The 21,883-nt window shown below is 43.2% G+C and overlaps 1 protein-coding gene across 3 annotated transcripts in view; it reads right to left on the reverse strand.

Annotated features, from left to right (window-relative positions):
* Positions 1–1,144: 1,144 nt before the first annotated feature.
* SMPD1 (sphingomyelin phosphodiesterase 1) overlaps positions 1,145–21,883 on the reverse strand; it is a 34,762-nt gene continuing 14,023 nt past the window's right edge. For all 3 annotated transcript variants that reach the window (XM_063433307.1, XM_063433322.1, XM_063433314.1), the window contains 4 exons: positions 7,151–7,322; positions 3,232–3,308; positions 2,762–2,907; positions 1,145–1,869 (listed from right to left, as the gene is read on the reverse strand). In XM_063433307.1, the coding sequence (XP_063289377.1) occupies positions 1,475–1,869; positions 2,762–2,907; positions 3,232–3,308; positions 7,151–7,322 (790 nt within the window). In that variant the 3' untranslated portion in view covers positions 1,145–1,474. The remainder of the gene's footprint in view (positions 1,870–2,761; positions 2,908–3,231; positions 3,309–7,150; positions 7,323–21,883) is intronic.

Genomic DNA, 21,883 nt, shown 5'->3' on the forward strand with positions numbered 1-21,883 from the left:
TTAGAATGTTTAAATATTTACCAGCCAAATCTAAACCCAGAAATGGTAAATTTGTACACGGTCCACGCTTTCAATTTATTATTAAACAAGCGTGTGTGCCATCTAAGTACAGCCAAACCCAACACACAGGAATGTCTCGTTACACGGCCGCCGTTTGGCTCTGTTGTTCCAAGTGAGTTTCATTTCCGGGTTTAGATTCTGTGTTGGAACTTTCTGAGGTTCATGATCCAGATACATGGTAAAGGCACAGAGCTCTCCGACCAGCGAAAGGCAGGCGTGGAGACAAAATGGCACCCGTTTATTCCAGTTCTCACCATAAAACCAGACATTGGCTCCAGTGTTAGTCATTGAAGATTGTAACGAGGTTATTCGGTGTCAGTCCTGACAGGTTGTGATGGTCAATCTCCATGTCACCATCCATGCGTCCTGAGCTGAACGCAGACTAGCTATTAAACTCACTCTAATGACTTCAGTCCGATTTACTTTAACCTAAAATGCTGCGTTTCTTAATACAAAGTTCCTGCCATCAGCTGTCCGTGGTTCAATAAAGCAGCAAACACCCCATTTAAAGTGACCTCATGCTATTTAAACATTATCTTCTTACTTAAAATAATAATAATAAATAATTTAAATTAAAGATGCCGTCTGTGTGGGGCACGTAGAGAGATTCTCTCATTGCTTTTCCAGTGAAAGCTCTATCTTTACACAGATTTGGCAGAGAAGATGGAATTGGGATCCACTATTGATTGTTACAGTGATCATTGTGGAATTGCTATAAAGCGTTATACATCGTTAATCTTGGAGTGCAATTAGCTTTAACTTAATACAGTTCAGTGATTGTAAACCTCAAATCCCCCCCCAACACGTTCACACCACATAGATCCCATATACACAACATGATAAAAGCGCTATAGAATGTCCATTAACCCCCTGTAGACTGTTATCCCGTGTACACACACTGTATAGATATTATCCAGTGTACACACGGACAGTGTACAGATAGTTTATCCCGTGTACACGCACTGTACACATGTTATGCAGTAATCTAGAGTAGCTGCAGCCAACAGAAGCTTTCTAGTTTTTAAACAACAATTCCCACAATCCTTTCACAGGTTAGTTCATTGAGTGCAGCAGAGAATTCTATCCATAGCTGTCCAGTGGCCATGCCCGCTCTATTGATTATAGTTAAAGAGACGGGATCCCTGATGCCACACATTCCGGGCCCTGGCACAGTTGGCGTAGTGTCTATTCTTACCGCGCTGTGTGTTTGGGGTGCGTATAGGACTCATTACAGTGGTATAGCGTTTCTATTCTCCGAAGCCGGCAGAATGTGATTCTCTCATTATGTTACTGTAGACTTTGGTCGTCTGCGGTCAGTCCGGGGTGGGGTTTATATACGGAGACAGGGCTCAGTCTTGGTGTGGCAGCATTTACAGACCCAAAGTTTGCCAGTTACAAACGACGGTCTCTTTCCTCAGCAGTAGCGTTTGGGCTTCCAGTCTGAATTCTGGGCAAACTTCAAATCCTTGCAGAGCTGCGTGTCGTCCGATCGACCGGAGCGCAGTGTGCACAGGAGGGTGCTCTTACAGCTCTCTTTACACACCTCCTCCACATGGCCCTTGTGGTACAAATACCAGAATGTCTGGAAGAGCCGTTCGTCCTGCAGGAAGCGGTGGATGAGGTTATCCCAGTCTGACGGGTAGGCAGACTTCATGCCGTAGGTTTTTACAGCGCTGTAAAGCAGGGTCCAAGAAGGCTCCTCCGTCACCTTAGCGTTGGCCTGAGTTAGATTTAGGATGTAGGTTTCATGGTCCAAAACCATGTGTGAGCTCGCAGGATACTCGCCGTCTATCAGGTACACACGGTAACCTGCAAAGGAAAAAGACTAATTACCCAGAATTCCGTGCAGTCTATCATCTGCAAATACATTCCATTCATTCCGCTCATTAAACCAGAAGACACCCATATAATGGCAGAAGACACCCATATAATGGCAAGCTTACCGCGTATCCGATAACACCAAACTAGAGTGGCGAAATATGGCGCAATACGCTTCTCAACATGCTGTATGGTATTAGCCATTTTACAGACGTTTGCAGAGTATTTTCAATCACCTCATCTTTCTTACACAATGTGGTCAATCCACCACCATAGATATCGATGCCCACACAGTATTGCTTGAGGTACAATAATTCTAAAAAGCTTTTTAATGTAAATATTTAACAATCCATGGGCAAAGCCCGGATGAAATTATCGCAGCCTCCGAGGATGTTTTGTATGAAGTCATTTAAGGTTTTAAATCTTCGTTATCCTCTTTTAGGATTTAGTTTATTCCACACTGAGATGTTTGAGGTGCAACAATGTCTACTGTACAATTTGAATGTTTTTACTGCAGCAGGAGCGACCAACAGAGGGGCTTGGAGTGAGTTATTAGGGGATATGGGGGACCAGCAATAGGGGTGATAGAATAAAAGGAGGTATTCGGCATGGGGAGGCCAAAGCCATGCTATATAATTTACATACAGACCTGCGGGGCAGTCCGCCTGCAGAGGGATAACAATAGTTCACAGCAATGACAGCCCCTAATCTATGTCCCTGTGCCACTCGATAATATTCAATATAATGACACAATGGCATAAGGAGAACATCAACAATCATTGTGATGGACTAACACAAAGCTCTATTAGCTCCAAACTATATCCTCAATGGAATCATTATGGTGGCCACAACGTGTTCCTTTGTAGGGATAAAGACTCCTTACCTGGGTTTAGATTCACATAGGTTGTGATGCTGGGAGCAATGAAGGCCACAGATAATGGACGTGTCAGGGTTTCCTCGTCATAGAAAATCTCAAACTCATCCAAGTGTGTGTGTCCGAAGAACTGTGCCGAGATGGTGCTCTCATACCTGGGGGGGGGTGACAGAGCGATAAGACACAAAGAATTCAGAGCTCCAATGAGAAACCCGCAGAAACATACACATTCACTCACAATAACAAACAGAGCTAGACATTCTCACTACGCCTGTATTGTATGAGAGGTGTGGCTGTATGTGCAGTAGGAGAGGGCTTATATTGGTATGGATTCAATGGACATGGTTTGACATGCAGTTATATAATCTGAATGAAACGTGACCAGGCAGTTGGCTCTAGATACGTAGCAATGTCTCTAGTTTATAGGTTTACATGCCAATGCTTTATTCTGGAGGGGTTATAGCTCCATGCCTACCGACCTGTTCACGATGCGATAATAATTCCAGCTCCAGGTCTTTGCACAGATTCCCGGAGGGATGTGGCCAATAATGTGAACCTGTGGATGGAAAGGACGAGGTAGGTTAGTGCATCTATCACACAATTACACAAAGAGGCAGGCCCAGAAAAAGACTTGTCAGAGGATGAGAATTCATTCTGGACAGTGATTGGACCGGTCCATCTTGATTCTGATACAATTTAAATATAGGTCTATTATTCTAGCTCAGGTGGTCAGAATTAATCCCCAACCTGATGCACAGTATCAATATAAAAGTAATAATACAAGTAGTTAAGGTGATGAAAAGTGTATTTAACACATGCACAAAAGGACTATAGAGTGCTAAAACAACATGCAATAAAACGGCCATATAAAATGTATCGTACGTGTAAATCACCATTTAGTGGAACTTCCTCACAGCGTGACAGGTTAAAAATAAATAACAGATATTAGTATAACACCGTTTATTTTAAGGAATCCACACACAGCAAAACGTGGGACTTTACGCAAACGAGAGCCTTCTAGAGTGATCGCCACTTGTACTGCGCAGTGCCACTTTTATTATTCCTCTTTTATTGATACTGTGCGTCACTTGATATTTCAATGATTGGGGTTTTATAGTGATCACCTGGTATTTGAGTCTGATTGTTTGTTTGTGCTGTTTGCTGTGCTGTACACCGGGGGGCCTACAGGTGGAACGTGACCGTTTGTGAGTTTTATGTTTTTTAACTATTATTCTAACTGCTTCCACCACACTGAGACATGATAAGAGAGAACTGTGGGAGGAACAGACAGTGAACATGCATTAAATATCAAGTACTTTATATTCCTCGGTGTAAAACAGACCCAGACGGTGGATTAGATAATAGTAAAACCAATGTTGTAAACCCATGGTTACTCTTTCTGTATCTCTGACTGCGGGAGCTGAGTTCTTGGTAAATACATCTCTTAACGATTCTCAATAAATCCCCGGGAAAATCACATTATTGGCTGAGGTGTCTGTCTGCACCCGTTTGCAAGAAGAAAACACTTGTTTTGTCTCTTTCTTGAAATAATTCTTGCTACAGTCGTCATCTATCAGCCACTATAGAGTGTTACTAGTTCAGGAATTGCCAGTGGCCCTTAGCGGAAGAATAGCCTGTAGTAACCGGAGTCAGCTCTGCGGAATATCCTGCATTGCGAGTGGTCCTAGCATTTGGTGGAGCAGGTTAGGTAAAAGAAACCCACAGACGATAGCAGGCCTGAACTGGTACACCGTCAGTGCCAGAGACGCCAGGGCCATATCGTCACATTGTTTATCTGTGTACCCAGTGTAACGTGACCCCAATAATAGTATTTATACTATACCTACACACAATGCACAGATAAATCCAGTCCTTCCAGGAATCCCAGAGATCAATCTTCTTACAGAACATAAACCCCCAGTGTGGTGGTATTATTTTATAATTTACTGGGTTACAACACACAGGGCGACAGACACAATCAGCAGCTCATAACAGATACAAGAAGAGTCAAGGCTCACAATGTTCACTAGACATTGGCAAGTGAAAATTTAGTCCTGGTGAGCAGAAATTCTGTTACAATGGACCCGCCAGACTTGCATTGGCTAGTAACTTTTAAGGCATGGCTAGTTGACTAGAACTTAAAAGTTTAAGCCATGAACTAGGGTAAGAGATTCGTCAGACAGATGGAGATATAATGGGGCTTGAAGTGTTACGATCATTGGAACGCTCTCTGCAACTCATTAAAGCACTCTAAAGGTAGAACAGACAGAGGGAGAGCTGAGAATCAGATGGTGCCAGAGATATAGAGCAGCTCATATCAAATATTAGAATAAAAGGAGCGCACTCTTTAAAATAAATAAATCCCCATTAGTAATACCAAGAATATCCTACTATCCTTCTCCCATACTGAGTTATCTGCGGTAGGGACTGCTGTGATAAATCAGGTCTGCTATGTGATTAGACCTTTGTAGGGGTTGGTGAGGTTTTGACTTCATGTGGTCATATTTCCTTGTTTCCTGTGGTTTGTATACACACACACACACACATATTATTATTATTATTATTATTATTATTTATAAAGCGCCAACAAATTCTGCAGCGCTTTACAATGGGTGGACTAACAGACACGTAATTGTAACCAAACATGTTTGACACACAGTAACAGAGGGATTGTGGGCCCTGCTCAGTGAGTTTACATGTTAGAGGGAGTGGGGTATAGTGACACAGTAACAGAGGGATTGAGGGCTCTGCTCAGTGAGGTTACATGTTAGAGGGAGTGGGGTATAGTGACACAGTAACAGAGGGATTGAGGCCCTGCTCAGTGAGTTTACATGTTAGAGGGAGTGGGGTATAGTGACACAGTAACAAAGGGATTGAGGCCCTGCTCAGTGAGTTTACATGTTAGAGGGAGTGGGGTATAGTGACACAGTAACAGAGGGATTGAGGGCCCTGCTCAATTAGTTTACATGTTAGAGGGAGTGGGGTATAGTGACACAGTAACAGAGGGATTGAGGCCCTGCTCAGTGAGTTTACATGTTAGAGGGAGTGGGGTATAGTGACACAGTAACAGAGGGATTGAGGGCTCTGCTCAGTTTGTTTACATGTTAGAGGGAGTGGGGTATAGTGACACAGTAACAGAGGGATTGAGGCCCTGCTCAGGGAGGTTACATGTTAGAGGGAGTGGGGTATAGTGACACAGTAACAGAGGGATTCAGGGCCTGCTCAGTGAGTTTACATGTTAGAGGGAGTGGGGTATAGTGACACAGTAACAGAGGGATTGAGGGCCCTGCTCAGTGAGTTTACATGTTAGAGGGAGTGGGGTATAGTGACACAGTAACAGAGGGATTGAGGGCCTGCTCAGTGAGTTTACATGTAAGAGGGAGTGGGGTATAGTGACACAGTAACAGAGGGATTGAGGGCCCTGCTCAGTGAGTTTACATGTTAGAGGGAGTGGGGTATAGTGACAGTAACAGAGGGATTGAGGGCCCTGCTCAGTGAGGTTACATGTTAGAGGGAGTGGGGTATAGTGACACAGTAACAGAGGGATTGAGGGCCTGCTCAGTGAATTTACATGTTAGAGGGAGTGGGGTATAGTGACACAGTAACAGAGGGATTGAGGGCCTGCTCAGTGAGTTTACATGTTAGAGGGAGTGGGGTATAGTGACACAGTAACAGAGGGATTGAGGTCCCTGCTCAGTGAGTTTACATGTTAGAGGGAGTGGGAGTATAGTGACAGTAACAGAGGGACTGAGGGCCTGCTCAGTGAGTTTACATGTAAGAGGGAGTGGGGTATAGTGACACAGTAACAGAGGGATTGAGGGCCTGCTCAGTGAATTTACATGTTAGAGGAGTGGGGTATAGTGACACAGTAACAGAGGGATTGAGGGCCTGCTCAGTGAGTTTACATGTTAGAGGGAGTGGAGTATAGTGACACAGTAACAGAGGGATTGAGGGCCCTGCTCAGTGAGTTTACATGTTAGAGGGAGTGGGGTATAGTGATACAGTAACAGAGGGATTGAGGGCCCTGCTCAGTGAGTTTACATGTTAGAGGGAGTGGGGTATAGTGATACAGTAACAGAGGGATTGAGGGCCCTGCTCAGTGAGTTTACATGTTAGAGGGAGTGGAATCAGATAGATGTATATGGTCTTGTATTAGTGGGATATTTCAGTATGAATTTAAAAGAGAAAGTGCTCATCTATTGTAATATTTTATAGTTGAATTAACCCTGTGTAAACTGGGGTTTGGAGTGAGCACCTGTTCGTTAGACATTGATAATTATAATTGGTTGCTGACTGTGTCTGACACAAGGTGACCTCCATCATAGTTTATTTTTTATCAATCCAGACAGACAAGCATTTAAATTACCCCAAATATTACAGTAAATGTACAGAACTCACTTTCTCCATCTTGTCCTCAGCGTCCTGCAATACTCGCACCAACCACTGAAGCTGGCCGGCAGGATCCGTGCTGTTAATCAGAAGCCAAAAATTCTCAGTGGCGCAAAAATTCATATTGAGAGACACAAGGCGAAGATTCGGGCTGATCTGTACAGTGTAATACCCAGCAATTCTGCAATCAGAGCAGGAGAGAAATATTAATCAGAGCGAGTCTTCCATCTATTAACTCATATAAATATAGTGTATAAACAGAGCGAGCCCTCCGTCTATTAACTTATATAAATATATCGTATAAACAGAGCGAGCCCTCAGTCTATTAACTTATATAAATATATCGTATAAACAGAGCGAGCCCTCCGTCTATTAACTTATATAAATATATCGTATAAACAGAGCGAGCCCTCCGTCTATTAACTTATATAAATATATCGTCTAAACAGAGCGAGCCCTCCGTCTATTAACTTATATAAATATATCGTATAAACAGAGCGAGCCCTCCATCTATTAACTTATATAAATATATCGTATAAACAGAGCGAGCCCTCCGTCTATTAACTTATATAAATATATTGTATAAACAGAGCGAGCCCTCAGTCTATTAACTCATATAAATATATCGTATAAACAGAGCGAGCCCTCCGTCTATTAACTTATATAAATATATCGTATAAACAGAGCGAGCCCTCAGTCTATTAACTTATATAAATATATCGTATAAACAGAGCGAGCCCTCCGTCTATTAACTTATATAAATATATCGTATAAACAGAGCGAGCCCTCAGTCTATTAACTTATATAAATATATCGTATAAACAGAGCGAGCCCTCAGTCTATTAACTTATATAAATATATTGTATAAACAGAGCGAGCCCTCAGTCTATTAACTTATATAAATATATCGTATAAACAGAGCGAGCTCTCAGTCTATTAACTTATATAAATATATTGTATAAACAGAGCGAGCCCTCAGTCTATTAACTCATATAAATATATCGTATAAACAGAGCGAGCCCTCCGTCTATTAACTTATATAAATATATCGTATAAACAGAGCGAGCCCTCAGTCTATTAACTTATATAAATATATCGTATAAACAGAGCGAGCCCTCCGTCTATTAACTTATATAAATATATCGTATAAACAGAGCGAGCCCTCAGTCTATTAACTTATATAAATATATCATATAAACAGAGCGAGCCCTCAGTCTATTAACTTATATAAATATATTGTATAAACAGAGCGAGCCCTCAGTCTATTAACTTATATAAATATATCGTATAAACAGAGCGAGCTCTCAGTCTATTAACTTATATAAATATATTGTATAAACAGAGCGAGCCCTCCGTCTATTAACTTATATAAATATATCGTATAAACAGAGCGAGCCCTCCGTCTATTAACTTATATAAATATATTGTATAAACAGAGCGAGCCCTCCGTCTATTAACTTATATAAATATATCGTATAAACAGAGCGAGCCCTCAGTCTATTAACTTATATAAATATAGTGTATAAACAGAGCGAGCCCTCCGTCTATTAACTTATATAAATATATCGTATAAACAGAGCGAGCCCTCCGTCTATTAACTTATATAAATATATCGTATAAACAGAGCGAGCCCTCCGTCTATTAACTTATATAAATATATCGTATAAACAGAGCAAGCCCTCCGTCTATTAACTTATATAAATATATTGTATAAACAGAGCAAGCCCTCCGTCTATTAACTTATATAAATATATCGTATAAACAGAGCGAGCCCTCAGTCTATTAACTTATATAAATATATCGTATAAACAGAGCGAGCCCTCAGTCTATTAACTTATATAAATATATCGTATAAACAGAGCAAGCACTCCGTCTATTAACTTATATAAATATATCGTATAAACAGAGCGAGCCCTCAGTCTATTAACTTATATAAATATATCGTATAAACAGAGCGAGCCCTCCGTCTTTTAACTTATATAAATATATCGTATAAACAGAGCGAGCCCTCCGTCTATTAACTTATATAAATATATCATATAAACAGAGCGAGCCCTCCGTCTATTAACTTATATAAATATATCGTATAAACAGAGCGAGCCCTCCGTCTATTAACTTATATAAATATATCATATAAACAGAGCGAGCCCTCCGTCTATTAACTTATATAAATATATCATATAAACAAAACAGAGCGAGCCCTCCGTCTATTAACTTATATAAATATATCGTATAAACAGAGCGAGCCCTCCGTCTATTAACTTATATAAATATATCGTATAAACAGAGCGAGCTCTCAGTCTATTAACTTATATAAATATATCGTATAAACAGAGCGAGCCCTCCGTCTATTAACTTATATAAATATATCGTATAAACAGAGCGAGCCCTCCGTCAATTAACTTATATAAATATATCGTATAAACAGAGCGAGCCCTCCGTCTATTAACTTATATAAATATATCGTATAAACAGAGCGAGCCCTCAGTCTATTAACTTATATAAATATATCGTATAAACAGAGCGAGCCCTCAGTCTATTAACTTATATAAATATATCGTATAAACAGAGCGAGCCCTCAGTCTATTAACTTATATAAATATATCGTATAAACAGAGCGAGCCCTCAGTCTATTAACTTATATAAATATATTGTATAAACAGAGCGAGCCCTCCGTCTATTAACTTATATAAACATATTGTATAAACAGAGCGAGCCCTCCGTCTATTAACTTATATAAATATATCGTATAAACAGAGCGAGCCCTCCGTCTATTAACTTATATAAATATATCGTATAAACAGAGCGAGCCCTCCGTCTATTAACTTATATAAATATATCGTATAAACAGAGCAAGCCCTCCGTTTATTAACTTATATAAATATATCGTATAAACAGAGCGAGCCCTCAGTCTATTAACTTATATAAATATATCGTATAAACAGAGCGAGCCCACAGTCTATTAACTTATATAAATATATCGTATAAACAGAGCGAGCCCTCCGTCTATTAACTTATATAAATATATCATATAAACAGAGCGAGTCCTCCGTCTATTAACTTATATAAATATATCGTATAAACAGAGCGAGCTCTCAGTCTATTAACTTATATAAATATATCGTATAAACAGAGCGAGCCCTCCGTCTATTAACTTATATAAATATATCATATAAACAGAGCGAGCCCTCCGTCTATTAACTTATATAAATATATCGTATAAACAGAGCGAGCCCTCCGTCTATTAACTTATATAAATATATCATATAAACAGAGCGAGCCCTCCGTCTATTAACTTATATAAATATATCGTATAAACAGAGCGAGCTCTCAGTCTATTAACTTATATAAATATATCGTATAAACAGAGCGAGCCCTCCGTCTATTAACTTATATAAATATATCGTATAAACAGAGCGAGCCCTCCGTCTATTAACTTATATAAATATATCGTATAAACAGAGCGAGCCCTCCGTCTATTAACTTATATAAATATATTGTATAAACAGAGCGAGCCCTCAGTCTATTAACTTATATAAATATATCGTATAAACAGAGCGAGCCCTCAGTCTATTAACTTATATAAATATATTGTATAAACAGAGCGAGCCCTCAGTCTATTAACTTATATAAATATATCGTATAAACAGAGCGAGCCCTCCGTCTATTAACTTATATAAATATATCGTATAAACAGAGCGAGCCCTCCGTCTATTAACTTATATAAATATATCGTATAAACAGAGCGAGCCCTCAGTCTATTAACTTATATAAATATATTGTATAAACAGAGCGAGCCCTCCGTCTATTAACTTATATAAATATATTGTATAAACAGAGCGAGCCCTCCGTCTATTAACTTATATAAATATATCGTATAAACAGAGCGAGCCCTCCGTCTATTAACTTATATAAATATATCGTATAAACAGAGCGAGCCCTCAGTCTATTAACTTATATAAATATATCGTATAAACAGAGCGAGGCCTCAGTATATTAACTAATATAAATATATCGTATAAACAGAGCGAGCCCTCCGTCTATTAACTTATATAAATATATCATATAAACAGAGCGAGCCCTCCGTCTATTAACTTATATAAATATATTGTATAAACAGAGCGAGCCCTCCGTCTATTAACTTATATAAATATATCGTATAAACAGAGCGAGCCCTCCGTCTATTAACTTATATAAATATATCGTATAAACAGAGCGAGCTCTCAGTCTATTAACTTATATAAATATATCGTATAAACAGAGCGAGCCCTCCGTCTATTAACTTATATAAATATATCGTATAAACAGAGCGAGCCCTCCATCTATGAACTTATATAAATATATCGTATAACCAGAGCGAGCCCTCCGTCTATTAACTTATATAAATATATTGTATAAACAGAGCGAGCCCTCAGTCTATTAACTTATATAAATATATCGTATAAACAGAGCGAGCCCTCAGTCTATTAACTTATATAAATATATTGTATAAACAGAGCGAGCCCTCAGTCTATTAACTTATATAAATATATCGTATAAACAGAGCGAGCCCTCAGTCTATTAACTTATATAAATATATTGTATAAACAGAGCGAGCCCTCCGTCTATTAACTTATATAAATATATCGTATAAACAGAGCGAGCCCTTCGTCTATTAACTTATATAAATATATCGTATAAACAGAGCGAGCCCTCAGTCTATTAACTTATATAAATATATCGTATAAACAGAGCGAGGCCTCAGTATATTAACTTATATAAATATATCGTATAAACAGAGCGAGCCCTCCGTCTATTAACTTATATAAATATATAGTATAAACAGAGCGAGCTCTCCGTGTATTAAATTATATAAATATATCGTATAAACAGAGCGAGGCCTCAGTATATTAACTTATATAAATATATCGTATAAACAGAGCGAGCCCTCAGTCTATTAACTTATATAAATATATCGGATAAACAGAGCGAGCTCTCCGTCTATTAACTTATATAAATATATCGTATAAACAGAGCGAGCCCTCAGTCTATTAATTTATATAAATATATTGTATAAACAGAGCGAGCCCTCAGTATATTAACTTATATAAATATATCGTATAAACAGAGCGAGCCCTCAGTATATTAACTTATATAAATATATCGTATAAACAGAGCGAGCCCTCCGTCTATTAACTTATATAAATATATCGTATAAACAGAGCGAGGCCTCAGTATATTAACTTATATAAATATATCGTATATACAGAGCGAGGCCTTAGTATATTAATTTATATAAACATATTGTATAAACAGAGTGATGCCTCCGTCTATTAACTTGTATAAATATATCGTATAAACAGAGCGAGCTCTCCGTCTATTAACTTATATAAATATATCGTATAAACAGAGCGAGCCCTCCATCTATTAACTTATATAAACATATCGTATAAACAGAGTGAGCCCTCCGTCTATTAACTTATATAAATATATTGTATAAACAGAGCAAGCCCTCAGTCTATTAACTTATATAAATATATCGTATATAGAGTTGAGCGGACACCTGGATGTTCGGGTTCGCAGGGTTCGGCCGAACTTCGGCAAAAAGTTTGAGTTCGGGACTCGAACTTGACCCCGAACCCCATTGAAGTCAATGGAGACCTGAACTTTTGGGCACTAAAATGGCTCCAAAAAAGTCCTGGAAAGGGATAGAAGGCTGCAAAAGGAAGTAAGATGGGGGTAAGAGTAGGACAAGTGCCCTGCAAACAAATGTGGATAGGGAAATAACTTAAAATAACATAAAATAACATAAAATACATACAAATTAAAAATAATCTTGAACTAGGAGGAGGAGGTGGATGTGGAGTAGGAGGTTGAGGGGGCGGTGACCGTGGCGGTGTAGGTGGAAGCGGTGGTGGAGGAGGAGGAGGTAGCCAACACTGTGTTTTTTTTTGTTTTGTGTTTTAATTGGGGTAGCCCCCAAAATATTGGGACATATAAAAAAAAGAAAACAAAGAATAAGTGCGCTTGAGTATAACAATGGCTGGGTGAGGCCGGTATAAAGGTCTATTCTGCACAAGGTACAGACAAGTCTGGTGGGATCCATGCCTGGTTCATTTTAATAAACGTGAGCTTGTCCAGGCGGCTGCGCTTGTCTGTGATAAAACCCCCTGACGTGCTAAACACACGTTCAGACAATACACTGGCTGCTGGGCAGGCCAGCACCTCCAAGGCATAAAGGGCAAGCTCAGGCCATGTGCCCAATTTGGAGACCCAGAAGTTGAATGGGGCAGACCCATCAGTCAGTACGTGTAGGCGTGTGCACACGTACTGTTCCACCATGTTGCTGAAATGCTGCCTCCTGCTAAGACGTTCCATATCCGATGGTGGTGCTGGTTGTTGTGGTGTGCTGACAAAGCTTTTCCACATTTTGGCCATGATAACCCTGCCTTTTGAGGTGCTGGTGGTGCCCCAGCTGCGTTGGCGACCTCTTCCTCCTCCTCTGCCTTCGCCTTGTGCTTCCACTGAGCCCCCGGTGTCAGTTGGGAATGCCCTCAGCAGCGCGTCTACCAGCGTGCACTTTTAGTTGCGCATCTTCCAATCACGTTCCAGTGAGGGAATTAAGGACGGCGCGTTGTCCTTGTAACAGGGATCCAGCAGGGTGGCCACCCAATAATCAGCATAAGTTAGAGTGTGGGCAACTCGGCAGTCGTTGCGCAGGCACTGCAGTATGTAGTCGCTCATGTGTGCCAGGCTGCCCAGAGGCAAGGACAAGCTGTCCTCTGTGGGAGGTGTATCGTCTGTGTCCTCCGTATCCCCCCAGCCACGCTCCAGTGATGCCCACGAGCTGCGTTGGGTGCCACCCTGCTGTGAACACTGTTCCTCCTCCTCCTCCTCCAGAACTGTGCCCTGGCTGGACAATTGTGTACCTGGCCTATGCTGGTGCAGGAACCCACCTCCAAGCCACTTGTGAATGACTGGCCTGATAACCGTGGAAATTACCCCTCTTCCTCCTCCTCCTCTTCCTCCTGTGCCACATCCTCTTCCATCATCGCCCAAAGCGTTTTTTCAAGAAGACATAGAAGTGGGATAGTAAGGCTGAGAACGGCGTCATTGGCACTGGCCATGTTGGTGGAGTACTCGAAACAGCGCAACATGGCACACAGGTCTCGCATGGAGGCCCACTCATTGGTGGTGAAGTGGTGCTGTTCCGCAGAGTGACTGACCCGTGCATGCTGCAGCTGAAACTCCACTATTGCCTGCTGCTGCTCGCACAGTCTCTCCAGCATGTGCAAGGAGAAGTTCCACCTTGTGTGCACGTCGCATATGAGGCGGTGTGCGGGAAGGCTGAAGTTACGCTGCAGCACAGACAGGCGAGCAGCAGCTGCAGGGTAAGAACGCCGAAAGCGTGCATAGACGGCCCACACTTTCTGCAGCAGCTCTGATATATCTCGGTAGTTTTTCAGGAATTTCTGCACCACCAAATTCAGCACATGCGCCAGGCAAGGGATGTGCGTCAAACCGGCTAGGCCCAGAGCTGCTACGAGATTTTGACCATTATCGCACACCACCAGGCCGGGCTTGAGGCTCAGTGGCAACAACCACTCATCAGTCTGTTGTTCCATGCCCGTCCACAGCTCCTGCGCGGTGTGGGGTTTCCCCCCCAAACATATGAGTTTTAAAACAGCCTGCTGTCGTTTCCCCCTGGCGGTGCTGAAGTTGATGGTGAAGGTGTTATGCTGACCGGATGAGGAGGTGGTAGAGGAGGAGGAAGCGGAGTAGGAGGAGGAGGCAAAGAGAAATGCCCTGCAATCCTCGGTGGCGGAAGGACATGCGCCAAACTGCTATCCGCCTCAGGCCCAGCCGCCACTACTTTTGCCCAGTGTGCAGTTAGGGAGATATAGCGTCCCTGCCCGTGCTTACTGGTCCACGTATCTGTGGTTATGTGAACCTTGCCACAGATGGTGTTGCGCAGTGCACACCTGATTTTGTCCGCCAATTGGTTGTGCAGGGAAGGGATGGCTCGCCTGGAAAAAAAAGTAGTGGCGGCTGGGAAGCACATACTGTGGTACAGCCACCGCCATCAGGTTTTTAAAACTGTCCGTCTCCACCAGACTGAATGACAGCATTTCAAAGGCCAGGAATTTTGAAATGCTGGCATTCAGGGCCAGGGATCGCGGGTGGGTAGGGGGGTACTTCCTCTTTCTCTCCAGTGTTTGGGAGATGGACAGCTGAACGCTTCCATGGGACAGTGTGGAGATGCTTGGGGACGGTGGTGGAGTCGCGTGGAGGAAGAGGCAGCAGAAGAGGAAGCAGGAGGAGCCTGAGACCTTTCTTGGTTTTTGAGGTGCTTACTCCACTGCAGCTCGTGCTTTGCATGTAGATGCCTGGTCATGCAGGTTGTGCTCAGGTTTAGAACGTTTATACCTCACTTCAGGCTCTGATTGTACAGCGTGCAAACCACTCGTGTCTTGTCGTCAGCACATTGTCTGAAGAACTGCCACGCCAGGGAACTCCTTGGAGCTGGCTTTGGTGTACTCGGTACCTGGGTGCGGTGGGCAGTAGCAGGCATGTTGTCTAGGGGACGGCCGCTCCGCCTTTGCACCCTGCTCCCTCTTATGCTGTGCTGGTGCCTCTGTGCAACCACCGCCTCTTCCTCCAAACTGCACACGTCACTCGCATGACCTTGAGTCCATGTGGGGTCTTGGACCTCATCATCCTCCACATCATCTTCCACCCACTCCTCAACCCTGCCCTTCTTGCCGGTCTGCACACTGCAGAAAGCCACAGCAGTTGGCATCTGTGCTTTGTCATCATCAGAGACGTGCTGCGGTGGTCCTCGCATGTCCACATCCTGAAACATAAGTGGTTGTGCATCAGTGCACCCAATCTCTTCCACTTCTGGGGCAGGGCTAGGTGGATGGCCCACGGAAACCCCGCCAGCAGAGTCATCAAAAAGAATAAGAGACTGCTGCATGACTTGTGGCTCAGACTGCCTGGCTGATTTGCAAGGAGGTGAGGTGAAAGACAGATGGCCATGGGCTGCAGCTGCCAACTCGGAGCTTTCAACAGGGGACCAGGTTTGAGACAATGTGAAGGAACTGGAGGCACTGTTAGCCATCCAATCTACAATCGCCTGTACTTGTACTGGCCTCACCATTCGTAGAGCGGCATTCGGGCCTACCAAATAACGCTGAAGGTTCTGTCGCCTACTCCACCTGAGGAAGGTGTTTCACTTGTGCATGTAGCTAGCACAGATCGACCACGTTCTCTCCCTGCAACAGGAGCTCCACGACCAGGGCCACGTCCCTTATTTGACCCTCTCCTCATTCTTTGCGTTCACCCACCAAACTAACAGATGGTTTATGTCAGGCGACAATGTAACCGGCAATAGTCAACAATTAAGTTCATTGACAGTAAGGCAGTGCCGGTGTCCTAAAGAGAAAAAAATTCTCTTGAGGGCACACAACAGTGTGACAGGCGTAATTAATACAGTTACCTCACTGTCTCAAAAAATTTGAATTTGTCAAACAACAATGTAACAGTAGTATTTAACGGTTTTACTGGACTGCAAGAAATGCACCACAGGCCGCAAATGTACTATTTAGCACACAAAAAAATGTGAATTTTTCAAAGTGCGATGTAACCACAGTATTTGACAGTTCTGTTTGACTCTCAGATATGAAGTGCATGCCCCAAATGTACTTTTTAGCACCAAAAAAACATGTGAATTGGTGTCACGGCACAGCCCAAGCCCTGCTGACAGCAAGGCGTGGCTGCCCCTTTAAGAGACCTGGCTGGGTTTCAACTCACAGCTCCAGCATCCCAGTCAGGTTCTCTGCCGTGCTGTCCACCAGGGGGGTTCAGTTTCTGTTTGCATTTTTCTGCTTCCTGACCCCGTTGCCCTGGATTAAGCAGTGCTGACCCACCTGCAGCCCTTTTCCAATTAGGGTCAGCTGCATCTAATTAGCAGGCTGTAAAAGCCAGCCCTGCCTGAAACGTAGGATCTGGTCATTTTACCGGTTTGGGTTTTCCTGCCGGATCTCTGCTTCGCTACTGACCGATTTTCTGGACTCTGACCTCTGTTTGCTTTGACGACTTCATTACTTCGCTGCCAGCCCTGACTTCTGCTTCTCGTCTGACCCTGCCTTTAGAATTCCCCTTAATCTGTACTGCGCTTCTGGTTTTTGCCTCCTTCCTGTGCCATCTCCTGCAACTGGGCTCCAACTCCTGGTAAACTGTTACACAAGTCCCCTGGTGACTGTTACAATTGGTCAAACTGTGATGTATCCACAGTATTTGACTCTCAGATATGAAGTGCCCGCCCCAAATTTACTTTTTAGCACCAGAAAATTTAAATTTGTCAAACTGCAATGTCACAGCAGTATTTAAAAATGCCTAGATGTTGCCCACTGAGCTACCAGAACAGGATTAAAGTAATGTGCCTGGCACACATGCAGTTGCAAGTGCACTGCACTCTCTGTGGCACTGGGCTCAGGGCAGGGTACAAAAATGTAGTATAGCACCCACAAAAATAATCGCTGTAGTTTGCAGATTCAACACCAGAATTCTTTCCTAATCTGTCCCTCACAGCTGCAGCATCCTTTCCCTACACTAATAACAGCTCATGTGACTCCAGGTTATATAGAGGCTGGGTCACATGCTGCACTGGCCAATCACAGCCATGCCATTAGTAGGCATGGCTGTGATGGCTTCTAAGGGCACACGATCAAACGCTTGTTGATTGGCTGCCCTGCCGTCTTTCAAAATGCACCATTAAATCGCCGAACACCGAACTCCAACCCGAACTGAAATGTCTGGGTTCTGGTTCTGGGTCCAAAAAATCGTAATGTTCGGTAGGAACCCGAACTTCACAGTTCGCGTTCGCTCATCTCTAATCGTATAAACAGAGCGAGGCCTCCGTCTATTAACTTATATAAAAATATTTTATAAACAGAGCGAGGCCTCAGTCTATAACTTATATAAATATATCGTATAAACAGAGCGAGCCCTGCTTCTATCTATGGATTTATATAGTGTATAAACAGAGCGAGCCCTGCTTCTATCTATCTATGGATTTATATAGTGTATAAACAGAGCGAGTCCTGCTTCTATCTATCTATGGATTTATATAGTGTATAAACAGAGCGAGCCCTGCTTCTATCTATCTATGGATTTATATAGTGTATAAACAGAGCGAGCCCTGCTTCTATCTATCTATGGATTTATATAGTGTATAAACAGAGCGAGCCCTGCTTCTATCTATCTATGGATTTATATAGTGTATATACAGAGCGAGCCCTGCTTCTATCTATCTATGGATTTATATAGTGTATAAACAGAGCGAGCCCTGCTTCTATCTATGGATTTATATAGTGTATAAACAGAGCGAGCCCTGCTTCTATCTATGGATTTATATAGTGTATAAACAGAGCGAGCCCTGCTTCTATCTATCTATGGATTTATATAGTGTATAAACAGAGCGAGTCCTGCTTCTATCTATCTATGGATTTATATAGTGTATAAACAGAGCGAGCCCTGCTTCTATCTATCTATGGATTTATATAGTGTATAAGCAGAGCGAGCCCTGCTTCTATCTATGGATTTATATAGTATATAAACAGAGCGAGCCCTGCTTCTATCTATCTATCTATCTATGGATTTATATAGTGTATAAACAGAGTGAGCCCTGCTTCTATCTATCTATGGTTTTATATAGTGTATAAACAGAGCAAGCCCTGCTTCTATCTATCTATGGATTTATATAGTGTATAAACAGAGTGAGCCCTGCTTCTATCTATCTATGGATTTATATAGTGTATAAACAGAGCGAGCCCTGCTTCTATCTATCTATGGATTTATATAGTGTATGAACAGAGCGAGCCCTGCTACTATCTATCTATGGATTTATATAGTGTATAAACAGAGCGAGTCCTGCTTCTATCTATCTATGGTTTTATATAGTGTATAAACAGAGCAAGCCCTGCTTCTATCTATCTATGGATTTATATAGTGTATAAACAGAGTGAGCCCTGCTTCTATCTATCTATGGATTTATATAGTGTATAAACAGAGCGAGCCCTGCTTCTATCTATCTATGGATTTATATAGTGTATGAACAGAGCGAGCCCTGCTTCTATCTATCTATGGATTTATATATTGTATAAACAGAGCGAGCCCTGCTTCTATCTATCTATGGATTTATATAGTGTATAAACAAAGCGAGCCCTGCTTCTATCTATGGATTTATATAGTGTATATAGAGAGCGAGCCCTGCTTCTATCTATCTATGGATTTATATAGTGTATAAACAGAGCGAGCCCTGCTTCTATCTATCTATGGATTTATATAGTGTATAAACAGAGCGAGCCCTGCTTCTATCTATCTATGGATTTATATAGTGTATAAACAGAGGGAGTCCTGCTTCTATTTATCTATGGATTTATATAGTGTATAAACAGAGCGAGCCCTGCTTCTATCTATCTATGGATTTATATAGTGTATAAACAGAGCGAGCCCTGCTTCTATCTATCTATGGATTTATATAGTGTATAAACAGAGCGAGCCCTGCTTCTATCTATCTATGGATTTATATAGTGTATAAACAGAGCGAGCCCTGCTTCTATCTATCTATGGATTTATATAGTGTATAAACAGAGCGAGCCCTGCTTCTATCTATCTATGGATTTATATAGTGTATAAACAGAGCGAGCCCTGCTTCTATCTATGGATTTATATAGTGTATAAACAGAGCGAGCCCTGCTTCTATCTATCTATGGATTTATATAGTGTATAAACAGAGAGAGTCCTGCTTCTATCTATGGATTTATATAGTGTATAAACAGAGCGAGTCCTGCTTCTATCTATGGATTTATATAGTGTATAAACAGAGTGAGCCCTGCTTCTATCTATCTATGGATTTATATAGTGTATAAACAGAGGGAGTCCTGCTTCTATCTATCTATGGATTTATATAGTGTATAAACAGAGCGAGCCCTGCTTCTATCTATCTATGGATTTATATAGTGTATAAACAGAGCGAGCCCTGCTTCTATCTATCTATGGATTTATATAGTGTATAAACAGAGCGAGCCCTGCTTCTATCTATCTATGGATTTATATAGTGTATAAACAGAGCGAGCCCTGCTTCTATCTATCTATGGATTTATATAGTGTATAAACAGAGCGAGCCCTGCTTCTATCTATCTATGGATTTATATAGTGTATCAACAGAGCGAGCCCTGCTTCTATCTATCTATGGATTTATATAGTGTATCAACAGAGCGAGCCCTGCTTCTATCTATCTATGGATTTATATAGTGTATCAACAGAGCGAGCCCTGCTTCTATCTATGGATTTATATAGTGTATAAACAGAGCGAGCCCTGCTTCTATCTATCTATGGATTTATATAGTGTATAAACAGAGCGAGTGGTCCGTCGCCCCCCCCCCCCCCCTCCTCCGGCGGAGAGTGGCCGGTCGCCCCCCTCCCCTCCTCCGGCGGAGAGTGGCCGGTCGCACCCCCCACCCTCCCCTCCTCCGGCGGAGAGAGGCCAGTCGCCCCCCCCTCCCCTCCTCCGGCGGAGAGTGGCCAGTCGCCCCCCCCCCTCCAGCGGAGAGTGGCCAGTCGCCTCCCCCTCCCCTCCTCAGGCGGAGAGCGGCCGGTCGCACCCCCCACCCTCCCCTCCTCCGGCGGAGAGAGGCCAGTCGCCCCCCCCTCCCCTCCTCCGGCGGAGAGTGGCCAGTCGCCCCCCCCCCTCCAGCGGAGAGTGGCCAGTCGCCTCCCCCTCCCCTCCTCAGGCGGAGAGCGGCTTCTATCTATCTATGGATTTATATAGTGTATAAACAGAGCGAGCCCTGCTTCTATCTATCTATGGATTTATATAGTGTATAAACAGAGCGAGCCCTGCTTCTATCTATCTATGGATTTATATAGTGTATAAACAGAGCGAGCCCTGCTTCTATCTATCTATGGATTTATATAGTGTATAAACAGAGCGAGCCCTGCTTCTATCTATCTATGGATTTATATAGTGTATCAACAGAGCGAGCCCTGCTTCTATCTATCTATGGATTTATATAGTGTATCAACAGAGCGAGCCCTGCTTCTATCTATGGATTTATATAGTGTATAAACAGAGCGAGCCCTGCTTCTATCTATCTATGGATTTATATAGTGTATAAACAGAGCGAGTGGTCCGTCGCCCCCCCCCCCCCCCCCCTCCTCCGGCGGAGAGTGGCCGGTCGCCCCCCTCCCCTCCTCCGGCGGAGAGTGGCCGGTCGCACCCCCCACCCTCCCCTCCTCCGGCGGAGAGAGGCCAGTCGCCCCCCCCTCCCCTCCTCCGGCGGAGAGTGGCCAGTCGCCCCCCCCCCTCCAGCGGAGAGTGGCCAGTCGCCTCCCCCTCCCCTCCTCAGGCGGAGAGCGGCCAGTCTCCCCCCCCCTCCTCCGGCGGAGAGTGGCCAGTCGCCCCCCCCCCTCCCCTCCTCCGGCGGAGAGTGGCCAGTCGCCCCCCCTCCCCTCCTCCGGCGGAGAGTGGCCAGTCGCCCCCCCCCCCTCCGGCGGAGAGTGGCCAGTCGCCCCCCCCTCCCCTCCTCCGGCGGAGAGTGGCCAGTCGCCCCCCCCCCCCCTCCGGCGGAGAGTGGCCAGTCGCCCCCCCTCCGGCGGAGAGTGGTCTCAGATTCCCAATGACGACGTCTGATGACTGCTATTTCCTAAATCCAACCATACAAACCCAGGACTGGCACTCACTAAATCCAACCATAC

Source organism: Pelobates fuscus, chromosome 1 (genome assembly GCF_036172605.1).
Source record: "Pelobates fuscus isolate aPelFus1 chromosome 1, aPelFus1.pri, whole genome shotgun sequence".
Classification (NCBI taxonomy): Eukaryota; Metazoa; Chordata; class Amphibia; order Anura; family Pelobatidae; genus Pelobates; species Pelobates fuscus.